General features: G+C 30.0%; 1 protein-coding gene across 7 annotated transcripts in view; it reads right to left on the bottom strand.

Moving 5' to 3' along the window:
• Nucleotides 1-6,920: 6,920 nt before the first annotated feature.
• LOC142332222 (uncharacterized) overlaps nucleotides 6,921-12,912 on the bottom strand; it is a 112,597-nt gene continuing 106,605 nt past the window's right edge. For 4 of the 7 annotated variants that reach the window (XM_075378510.1, XM_075378512.1, XM_075378511.1 and 1 more), the window contains one exon: nucleotides 6,921-7,129. In XM_075378510.1, the coding sequence (XP_075234625.1) occupies nucleotides 7,094-7,129 (36 nt within the window). In that variant the 3' untranslated portion in view covers nucleotides 6,921-7,093. Of the gene's footprint in view, nucleotides 7,130-10,827; nucleotides 10,926-12,912 lie in introns of all 7 variants that reach the window. The other 3 variants (XR_012758227.1, XM_075378514.1, XR_012758228.1) reach the window with 2 other exon arrangements.

The following is a 12,912-nucleotide window of genomic DNA, read 5'->3' as shown; positions in this document are numbered from 1 at the left end:
AGATAGAAATTCATAAAAGGCAAGATTGTCATATCTATACTGTATAGCTATATAATTATATAGCTTGAAATGCAAAAATGGGAGCACTTGTTTAAACCTTGGGTGACCTGTAACAGAAAATTCTCTTGGATCAGAAAACACTATAACATTATTTTTCAGTTTGATAATGCACACCTTGAATTTTTCAGTTTAATAGATGAAAAAGTCTACACATTTCATGTTTCACTAACAATTGTTGCTTTAGTAACAATAACAGATGTAATGAAATTGTATATAGCTGGTGTTTGCTACATGTGAACTGTGTTGCTGTGGCAACTAGTCTATTTTCATGAGCCAATCAGAGGTAAATTTTGGAATAATCTTGTGTATTATATAAATGTATTGTATTTCATTTTATTTATAATTTTAATACTAAAACCTATACTTTATAAAATACTTTTTTCATATATCTTTGTAGTTATTAAATTCTTTAATACAGTATTCTAGTTACACTTACAATTGAATTGAAACATTATCGTAGAATAATTCAAAATTATTCCAGATGGCGATCATTATAGTATACTATCTTTCTTTTAACTAATCTTTATTTTTACTAAAATTTACTGTCACCTTTATTATGGACTCTATCCAGAATCTACTTAATTCTATTGAAATTAAAACAAACAATAAAATTTTCTTTGACTAATAAAGACTATTAATTTTTATTAAATATTCATCTAGGATACTAGATCATAAAAACAATTTTGTCAGAGTAGGTTCAGAGAAAACATTATGTTTTCAAAATAAAATACTTCCATTGAATTTCGTTTTAAATCTTTTTTTTGTAAATTTGTTGAAATTTAAATATCTAAAATGCATTAATATATTTGTAAATTATAAAAAGGTTTACACCTAATCGCAAAACCATAACCTAGAATGAATATAACAATTTATTTCACCAGTAAACAATTTAAGTAAACGTATAACAGATAACTAAAATCTTATTTTTTAGATTTTTTAAATTAATTAAACAAATTGCATCTTTTCAATTTAGATAAATAATTTAAAAACAGTTTTAAAGTACAAAATAGATTTTTAACATTTTGTTTTTATAGGATATGAAGTTTAATTGCAAATATGATATATCTGCAAGAATCATAGAAGTCCTTACATAACCTAAGTCCACATGAGATGAGATATTACTCTCCTTATGTAATTTCTCAATCAAATTCATCAGTAATAAATCTGAGGAGAAATTAAACATTTACATATCTAATTCATGTTTATACATAGATTTTATATTATTTCTTTCAAAGCCAATAAAAGTTAGTTATTAATTCCAATATTAATGAAACGATACAGTTATTGATCACAATAAGTAATTAAGTTGGCATATTTCATGTCTTTATTAATTTTTAAAAGGGCTGCAAGAGTAAGCAGTCTACTGCTCAGTTGATTAAAAATATTTATATTAAAAATGTGATTACAAAAATCATTCTCCAGATGTATTCTATCTGAAGTAGTTGTTAGCACTAATGATGTGTCTGAATTTAGAATGTCAATTTACAGTATCGTATAGATGACTTCTAATATGTTGCAACAAGTACGTACATTAAAGTACATGATGTGAAAAGGTATTCAATAAATGAGACAATAGACTACATAAGTGATCATTTTACAAGTGTAAGATTAACAGGACAGTATCAAAATTAAATAAGTACATAAAAATATTTAATGAAGTAAAAACAACTCATATTGGACTACAATCTGATTTTTCAAGCCCTTTTTAACTAATCATGAGATCTCAATCAGACCAGACTTTTATAGAGGCATCGATAAACCTAAATCACAGATATTAGAACTTCAAAACATTGCAAATAAGATTAGCCTCAAAATATCATTCAAAAAGACAAAGATTATGCCTCAAAAACCAACATGATTAAAAGAAGTAAACACAAACAGTAATAAAATCAAAATAGTAACCTAATTTAAATCAGAGAAATAATAACAAACAACCTAAACGAAAAAACCTCAAACCAAATAAGAAGAAATAAACTAGCTAAAGCTCAAAAATTAACTTAGTACACTTACAATAAAAAATGCTTATCAATAAATGCAAAAACAAGACACTACCGTAAAGTTATAAAACCAGAAGCCATTTATGCGGCAGAAACACTCTTCCTCCTGAATAAACAATCAAAGACAGACAAACTCCAAGAAATCAAAAAAACAATTGGAAGAATCTGCGTCAATAAAAAGTACCAGCAGAATGAAGGGCAGTAGTGAATTGTGTAGAAAGTTGTCTACAAAGTGCTAGAACCCATCACTGACACCATATGTAAGAGGAGATTAGGATTCTTTGGACATATCATGAGGATACAAGATTCAAGCCTTCTGAAACAGCTAGTACAGTACAATCTTGACTCAAAAAACATCAAGACAGGATGCAGATGGATCAAGGAAATAATAGAGGATCTGAGAGGATCTTTACACTGGAAGACAACACAAATAAGACAAAATTAAACAAGAAAATCAAAAACAAAAACACTCACTTCACACTCACAAGAAAAAACTCACAACATGAACATTTTCAACACTAGAAAGAGCTCAAAAATCAGAACGTATGAAAAAGTACTAAGAGGACCACAAGGACGAAACAGTCCTAATGAACAGACTTGGATAATGGACTGACTAAATTGATATTATGTAGTCATATAAGATAACTAAAAAATCATTGTATTGCATGTTACAATATTCCACAAAATTTGAAAGAAGGTAAGCTCAGTAACATTAAAAGAGTACATGATAAGTGCTCAAAATGTAGAGGTCTTCTATTGTCAAAATTTTTTTTTTTTTTTTTTATGAAATGCAAATTATAAACTAAATATTTTTCTTTCAGTTTTATTAATTAATTCATTATAATTATTATAAATATAATAAACTACCTCAATTCATTTTATATTTTTCACTTGTCTCAATTTTCTTTTATATCTTTGATGTATGGTAATTTTTTAATTTTATAAATAAATTTATATTTTGATAACATTATTTTCTGTAAATAATTATTATTTGATAAAGCTTAACTATGTTTTTATGAAAGTATTTTATTTATTTATAAAGACTGGGCAGTTACATATTACATCTACCAAAAATCAGAGCAAATAAATAAAAATCAATCAATCATGTAACATATCTATCTTTTACAAAACATGATTTATCAGCAAATCACAAATCACAATACTATTACATGTTAAATGATTCTGTAAAATACAACAAGCACTCTATTTATGCAATACTGTTCGTCCAACTGTAGAGTTAAATGGATTAATGTAATGCCTAAAATTGTCTTCTCAAATATGCAGTACACAATGGTAAAAGGACTGTTCACATCAACCTGATGTTCCCAAGTTTTAATTAACATATATATCTATACTATTATATAAAGAGGACGAAGGTTGTAGTTTGTTCAGGATAAACAAACTATTCAATCAGTCGAAACCAAATTTTTACCCATGATTCTTCGCATAGCTGAGAAGGTTTTTAGACAATTTTTCATCTAAAAAAAATATATATATATATATATTTTATATGTAGTATTGGAGATTTTCCGGTTAATGCACAAACTTCAATGAACTGAATTAATGGTGTGTGGTGAGGTATGCGAGCACCTCATGGGAGGTTAGACTGATCATCACCATCAAGTGGTAACAAATAGGGTGCCCCTAAGGTGCTGTTTTGGAGGAGCAATGAGGTAATCTTATATCTCTGCAAACAGTCATCTGATTTTTAAAATTCAAACAGGGTATTTGTTAGTAGGTTGAAGGCTAACTTTTGCACACGTCAGTAACAATCTTGATCTAACAGATCATGTTATTCAGAAATGTATATAAAGTTTGTCTATTTGTTATTGCATCACGCGTGACCCTACCAACCAATTACTTTCAAATTTGCACGATACATTTGTGTTATTATCCCAGGGAAGGTTTTAAGCATCGACCAAGGCCCTAGCTCTCTTGAAAGTTAAGATATTAAAACTATTCATTATTTCTTCATCCCCAAAGGTGAAGTTATGAATTGAAGATATTCATTAAGGAAAGAGTACATTAATCCTGTTAATTCATTATTATACTTTGCCACCATGGCAAAGAAATAACTTATGAATTTTTTGTCATCAAAGGTACTTTAGTTACCATAGTATTATTCTATTTTTCGTAATTTAGTTTCTTTTTCAGGTTTCTATAAAGCTTGAAAAAATAATTATTTATCAGTACCATTATCACAATCATGAGGATAACATACAATGCAAGGGTCCAGGGAGTGGATCCCTCTGTATAGATGGGAATGGCTACCGAAGCAAGCTCTGTGGGTGTCCAGGGTACTGGTTCCCTTGGCAAATTGGGAATGGTGAACAAAGAAAGCTCTGCAGCCATGGGGTAGGTCCCGAGGAGTCCTGAGTTGGCTCTGGGATTCACCTGGGGCTGACCTGAGCTCCAAGAGTCAAAGTTCTGGCTAGAGGCCAGTTTACAGTTTACATTTTGAATACATTTTCATAGTATAATCATGATGCAATTTAATAAAAATAATTAATTTTTAAAAAATGTGAAATAAAAGTCAAAAATACAGAGCCTTAATAAAAAATATATTCCACAATCTCAAATAATCAAAATAATTGATTACTAAAAAATAATCAAATTTCAACAATAAAATATGTTTTTATAACAAAAATATATTTTCCTTTATGTAATTTACTTTTCTTTCTTTTTTTTTGACACAAACATCTTCAATCTGTATCCTTGGAATAATGAATAAATGAATTTCTAAAACTGATGGAGAGAAAACCCAACAGCAATCAACACCTATTACATTTAATCAGGCTGGTACTCTATAACAGCTAGTAGCATGTAAAGAAATGCCATGCTTCGACCAGGACTTGAGTCCAGAAGCTTTGGATGAAAGGCAAAAATGGTAGCAATAATCATAAAAAATAAACTCAATTACTTGAAATAGTACAGATAGAAAAGAAATTAATGTTGTAAAAGTGAAATAGCTCCAAAAAAGTTAAAACAATATTTTTTTTTTTTTAAATTTACAGATTAAATGTGTTTACTGAACTTCAGTACAACAATTTCAATCCATTTTTAAAGTAAAAATCTCTTGTAAAAAGCATAAATGGCTAGAGACAAAATAAAAAGGACTCTTGGAAATTTACAAGAATATTTTAATAAACAAACATAGAAAATACTGTTTTAGACAAATTACTGAAAAGAAACATTTTGACATTCCGATAATTTATCAGGTAAGATTATCACCACACACATTACAATAACAAAAAAATATAAAGCAAAACATATTTGGATGTAGTATCATTCTGGGATCAATACAAAAGAGAAAGAGACTAATTTTTCATACTTTATAATTTTAGGTGATCAGACTCCACATTTTTTATGTGAGTCTGATCACTATAATTTTTTATGTAACATTTTTTATGTTACACCAGAAAGTTGATTAATGGAATTATATTATTCTCATTCACCATCCAAACCCAAGAAGTTTAAGCTGATTCTGTCAACTTAGGAAGAGTACAGTAACATATCTTTTAAGACTGGAAAAAATATCCTGAGTTTATATTAAAAGAAAACTAAATCAATATTACAGTATTGTGTAACACTAAAGTATTTCAACAAGCATTTCAATTACAGAAAATGGCTTCTTGAAGTCAAAACTTCTCTATTTTCCACTATGATTTCCCATTTTTATACAAAGTTGTTAAGGGAGGTACTTTATAAAGAGGTAAAGGAGCAGTCCTTTGTGTTTTCAAATACACTTAATTGGGAAACAAAAACTTGTTACACATAACAAATAACTAAATATTTCAGGTTGATTATACTTTTACTTATCTTATAAAAGTAAAAAAAATAATTTTTTATTGCTCGGGACACAATAGCATAATTAAGAAGGTAATGTAGTGCCATTATTTTGGGATAATAGTCGCATGTCTGTTGGTAGAGATGAACGAGACTACTAGACAAGCAAATAAGGTGATAATTAGGAAATAGCGTCTGTTGTTACGATTCAATGAGATTTCTGAAAGGTTGAAAAACAAATTTCCAAGGCAATTACTGGACAGTGGAATAATTTATGAGGCTGATATTTGGGTATTAAGTGATAAAATGAAAAAGCTACTTTCAATGGTGATGAGTTTTTCAAGATGATGTTGCAGGGTGAAATTATGAGAGAATGTTAGGAATGAGAAAATTAGAAGAATGAAGGTAGAGAGTCTCATTGCAACAAGATGAAACATCTGGAATGAAAGACAAAGAAAAGAAAGGCTCAGAACTACTTGGCAGCGATTTGTATTAACTACAATGGAAAGAAAGGTTGAGAGATCATCATCATCAGTGGCTAGTAGAGTGCAGAAAACAGCTGTTGTTTTAATATCACCCATATAATAAAAATTAAGGTACAGTACAAGGTACTTTTATATTGTTAAAATGGTATTTTTTTATGTATAATCCATGTTTATCGAACTGATGACAGGTTTTTATAATTGCTCAATCTTCTGACAGCTCTAGGTCAGTTTTATTTCCTTATTAAAATAAAGAGCTTTCCCTGTCAGATGAAAACATGTATCGTAGAAGTGGGAAACATTAAAAAATGACATTTCTTTTGGTTTCGTTAGAGTATTTCACATTTTAGGAAGAAATTACTATTTAGTTCTCATCAGACTACAATAAAACTTGAATAAGATTTGTAGTTTTTAATTTATTCATGTACACATTGTGCACAGTTAGGAAAATGATTACTTTCTTAATGTTTAGTTTACTTCATGACCCAATAATATAAATAAATATTAAATAAAAATAATAATTTGAAATATTTAAAAATGAAACTATCAATTCAAAAAAAATATTTATTTCAGTGAAAAAAATTTTAAAGTAATTAACAACTGATATACAATTTTTACAAGTGTTTTTATTTTTTTTATAATGTTGAACGTCTTCTTATTTTTCTTATTAGAGGTGGATGAACAACATCTTCTTATTTTTCTTATTAGAGGTGGGTCCCCCACCTACCCACCTCTCTGGGACCTCTCCCCGCCACAGTTTATGAAATTTTATGAAGGATTTGTGAATGATTTGTGTTTAGAAGACTGCAATAATAATAATAATACATTTTATTAAAAAAAATTATTTAAAAAATTACAGCTTACATATACAATTCTGGTTGTGTTCTGAAAATTAATTTCAGCTTTTCATTTCCTACTCTTTTTTCTGCAGAATTTGTTAAGTGAAGAATGATTCTGTTTCTTTTTTAAAAAAAACTAAGACTTCATTTATCAAAACGTAAAGTTTTTATAAGACACCTTTTCACATCTTCACTTAACAGAAAATGGCCAAAAAATGAGAAGTACTGAATAAGTCCCTGTGATTCTTTATGGCTAAAGAATCCACTCAACTCCTCCTTCAGTTGAAATCATTTTTTATCCACTATATAAAGCATTACTGCAGTTAGTTGCATAATACGAGGGTTATTATTTTTTTTCAAGATCCGATCAGTTACAAAATTAAAACCACAGTGAAAATAAAAAAATTTTATTTGAAACAAGTACTTACATAGTTACGCTATTTCTCTCCATAGTAGCCACTCTGATTTAGAGATTTGTCGTAGCGTGGTACCAACTTTCCAATACCCTCATCATTGAATGGAGCCGCCTGTGTTTTCAGCCATGTTTCTATGCTGGTTTGCAGCTCGATGTCTGTGCCAAATGTCCTCCTAGCCAGCGTTTCATGTGAGCAGAGGTGAAAATCGGATGGAGCCGAGCCAAGCCCGAGCTGTATAGTGGGTGATCAAACACTTCCCAACGAAAACGCTGCAGGAGCTTCTTTGTTACAGCTGCAGTGTGCGGCCGAGCATTATCATGGAGAAAGACAATGCCTGATAACATTCCTCTCCGCTTATTTTGAATTGCTCTTCGTAGATGTTGAAAAGTCACGCAGTATGAGGCTGCTGTGATGGTCGTGCCACGTTCCATGAATTCCACCAAGAGAACTCCATTCCGGTCCCAGAACGCAGTAGCCATACACTTTCTGTTGGAGAAGGTTCGCTTGAACTTCTTTGGTTTACTACAAGATGAGAATGCATCCACTGTTTGGATTGTTCTTTTGTTTCTTCAGTTTCGAAATGGACCCATGACTTGTCCCCTGTGACAATTTTGTTCAAAAAATCTTCATTGTGGTAGCGCTGGAGAAATGTTAGGGAGGCGTCCTTTTTTATTGTTTTGTGATGGTCGGACAGCATCTTGGGAACCCATTTCGCACACAGTTTGCAATACTGAAGTCTCTCACTCACAATGATGTAGAGAGCTTGAAATTTCAGGAAACGAATCGCTCAATACAGAAATTGCGAACCGACGATTTTCTCGTATTGCCTCATCCACTCGCTCAACGAGATTAGCGGTTGACACTCGCTTCCTTCCCTGACCGCCTGCATCATGAACATTTGTACATAAAGCATCCTGCTTTAAAGTTCCTGCACCATTGTCGCACTTTGCTGTCACTCACTGATGAATTTCAGCGGCATTACACCCCTCCGCCTGAAGAAATCGAATTACAGCACGCACTTCAAACTTGGCGGGAGATGCGCTATTATTGTAGACATGTTTACGTGCTAACTGCGTTTTGAGAACTAAACGAAGTGACGCTGCGTGATTGAAGGCCATACTAGAGACGCTGCGCAAAGGATATGCGCAAAGGTTCATCCGATTTTCGCGCGGGTTTTTATTTCGTGACCGATCGGACCTTGAAAAAAAATAACCCTCGTAAATGATGCAAACAAAATTGGTAAAATAAATAACTAATAAATTGGTAATAAGTAGATATGTAGTTATTACTTTATGTAGAAGAAAAATATTTTTTCCTGTTTTATTTCTCTTATTTACGGCCAATTAAAACATTCAATATCATAAGACGTGCACAAAAACAGTATCACAAAGTACTGAATAGGTAATATGAAAACAATCAACAAGAAATCTGGCAATCAGTAGAAACAAAACTTTTTGTAAGAGAAAAATATTTAATATTGCTTGTACTAGGGTTGTTTGGAAAGTTCTCAGGTGTGACAAAAACAATATTTTTTAGAGATTTTATTTTTATTTTTCAACGTAGCCATTTAAACCCATGAATTTCCAGTTTTTTAATACCCTCAGCATAATGCGATCTGTTCAACTCTGAAATATATGCGGTGAATCTACGTAAAGCGAGCCATTACTTCATGTATGAGAAAAAAAATTAAGATTAAATTAATACATCCCATTTAGAACTCCTTCGTTTCTCTTCCCAAAACTTTGGTAATGGCTCGCTTTATGTATATTAACTTAAAATGTTTAAATCAAAGCTCAGAAAAAAGAGTTGAACAGATCGCATTATGCTAAGCGTAGTAAAAAATTTGAAAGTCGTGGGTTTAAATGCATTGAAAAGTGTACGTTATGTAGCTTATGCAGCAACAAAACGAGATGTGTGTACAGCAGCATTATTGTGGTAAAAGATTACTTTTTGACCAGAGTTTTAGCTAACTTAGCTTGAATAGCACTCTTCACTCTTCGGTGATAGTCATACACCTTTTCTAGGTAGTCTATGAGCATCTTGAATCCCAAAATTCCGTAGTAGTCGTTACTTTTCCACAGATGGAACTGTTTTCAATTTCTCTGCCGCGCTTTCACCAGCTCTTACCCACTGTTTGGTCTCTGGCAGTACTGGTGAATCCTTGTTTCATCTACTGTTATAAAACGTGGGCGAAACCCAGTGTAATCGCATTTAAATAAATCTAAAACCATCGAGAAGTGTTCAGTGAAATGCGTTTTCAGTCGAGTCGACTTGATAAATGCGACACTCGAAAGGACGGATAGCTTTTTAATACCCAACTCATTGTGAAAAATGAAGTGAATTCTGTACATCAAAATGTTTTCGATATCAGCGAACTTGCGCATCTTCAATGAACTATATTTTATTACTAGCTGGTAAGGGCTCGCTTCGTTTGTCCGGTCATCCCCCTGGATCGTGAGCTCAGATCATTCGTTATGCTCACGGTTGTTAGAATGTTAAACATTTTACAGATATTCATTAAAGAAAAAAAATTAATCATTTTACTTCATTATATTTCTGTTTCCGTGGTAACAAATATAACAGGGAAGTAAAAGGGCACTTTTTCTCGATATGTGGCTAAAAACCTTCCCTGGAATAAGACAAGTGTATCCTGAACATTTGAAAGCAATCGGTTGGCTGGTTCTCGCATAATACTGTTGTGCAAACAGAAAAACTTTCGCATTTATATGCAGAAGATTTTTTTATTGCAAAGATACCGGCATCGTGAATTTTTATGACGATTTCCTCTACGTAACAATTTTCAGGCATCCCGAGCGTTGATAATCTTAAATGGATGTACAACCACGTTTAAATTCACCTGCCTACTTTTTTACTGTCGAAAACAAAGAAGAAGAATCTTTAAACTGGAATGTAACTATTTTTATACGTACATCGAGGTTAAAACTTTTAAAACAAAGTCCTTTAAACTTCAATTTATCAGTTTTTCAAAAAATGCCAAAACTTGTTTTCTTTACTCTAATCATAAATAAGAATTTACGCATCTGATACTTTGCATCATACCATCTAAAGAATCATACTTGACAATTACCATGTCATTTGGTCGTACGTGCGCGCTATCTCTGTGTTAGTGCGAGAACTTTCCGAACCATTCCCGCATCTAGTTTACAATCTTAATAAATTACTAATAGCAGATAAACGATTCTTACATCTACAAAAAGTTAACTTTATAACGTGTTTGCATATATACCTGTTATTTTTTTCATTTTTTGTGTTGATTAATAGAGAGTCAAAAAATTTTCACAAATACCAAACATAAAATAACTAACAAAAGACACAACCGCTAACCTGTAACAGAACGCATCATCATAATGTATAGTTAATAGCTTGCTTATCAAAAAGTTAAATAAATACACACTTTTACTCATTTATTCTGACAAAAAATATGATTTTTTTTTTTTGGCACTAAACACCTTTTATTTTTTTACTGCACAATTCCCTAAACATACACAGTTCAATTTAAAAGCCAAATAACAACTAAATTGTTAATAGGTCTATTGTTAACAGGTCAACGTTAAAGAAATATTTATTAACTTTTCTACTAACTTATTAAATCAGAACAGACTCAGTGTTAGGGCAGTTTATCTAAAGGAGAGACAATGATGTGCCTTTTTCCACCATTGCTCCAAATATTATTTTGTTTTATTATATTTAAATATATATACCAATTATTTATTTTTCACCTTTATTGATGCATATTAAAGTCTCTCTTTTTTATTTTACTTAATGTTTTATTCTTGTTATATTTTTACTTTTTTAATATTTAATCATTTTTAATATTAATCAATAATTCTATTTTTTTTTTTTTTTTTTACCAAAAACAAATAACTAAGAAAACTTGATAGTGGATGTTATGTACTACAAAAAAATAATATTTTTCGATTATACTTTTGTAGTTTTTTTTATTATCTGATAAATAATAAATAATAAAACATCTGATGTATTAATTTAAATTTAAACCAGAATTTTTACTTAAAAATCGTTAAATAGTTTTAACTTCAAAATTTTTCAGTTGCTTAAAAAATAATGTTGTAAGTAAGTACACTTAATTTTTTGATAAACCAAAGAGGTTCATTGAATGAGTTTGATTTTCAGATAGGTGATAACATACACTAACAATTTTGTTGAAAATAAAATCGAGATGAGATGCTAGAAGAAGCTTCAGATGTCACATGTGCAGGACAATTATAACTGTTTTTACAAGATAAATCAAACTTAAAAATTATTTTTTTGTATTTTAACTTTCTTTAATAAAAATCATACTACAAAAAATTAATTGATAAACTTAAGATTTTAAGATTTTTAATTTATTTCAAAAGGAGATGATGTAAATTAAATATAAAAAATTAGTAATATAAATGATTATGTGCTGTTATTAACCTAATTATAAGTATACCAAATGGTAAAAAGGAGATTTGATCCTTTACAAGATTTCTTGTAGTTTTGAGAACCTAATAAGGAAAACTGTCCTGGTACAGAGGCCTATTTATAATGTTTCATCTAAGTAACATGAATATACTTGTACTTTGAAGAATTAATCAAGTTTGTAAATTACAGCATAAACTTTTTTTTATTAACATTTTATGGTTCATCATTCAATCCTTATAAACCTTGGTAGTGTAGAGAGCAAGGTTCACTGACATCTATTTATAGTAAAATATTATTTTTTAATTTATCATCAAGATTAACTAAATAAATAAAAAACAAACCAACAGAACATTTTTTAAGCAATTATAAAGTAGTTGTTTAAGTTAAAAAACAATTTTAGAATGAAGAGGCTTTAACCAGTTTCTTATGAGAAATTAAAAACTAAAAAAAAAAGAACAAGAAAATCTTTTTCCCTTAATTTTATTTTTAAGCTTCAATGTCACAAAAGGATAAATAGGTAAAAGCATTTTTTTAAAACTTAATTAGAAGTTGTAACAAGTATTGGCTATTTTAATGATTTAAAATGATAAATTTTCACTCTTTTTTTCTTTACCCACTTTCCAATTAAGTAAACACCATATGCCCTTTTGTTGCTCACATTAGATTATTATATATTCAGTTATTATTTTTATTTTAATTATAAAACACATATTGATTAAACAGGGTGCTCTCTCCTATCTATTGCTAACATTTTTAGATCTAGCAAAAATGTTTCACACTGTTTATCACAAGATTTTGTTAGAAAAATTATATTGTTACTAGTTTTGAGGGAGTTACTCAAATTACTGAATAGCAGCCATCTTATGAATAGAAAACAAAAGATGAATTTTGTGATATAAAAACAGGA

This window comes from Lycorma delicatula, chromosome 11, assembly GCF_047948215.1.
Source record: "Lycorma delicatula isolate Av1 chromosome 11, ASM4794821v1, whole genome shotgun sequence".
Lineage (NCBI taxonomy): Eukaryota > Metazoa > Arthropoda > Insecta > Hemiptera > Fulgoridae > Lycorma > Lycorma delicatula.
This window is presented reverse-complemented; position numbering and strand designations above follow the sequence as displayed.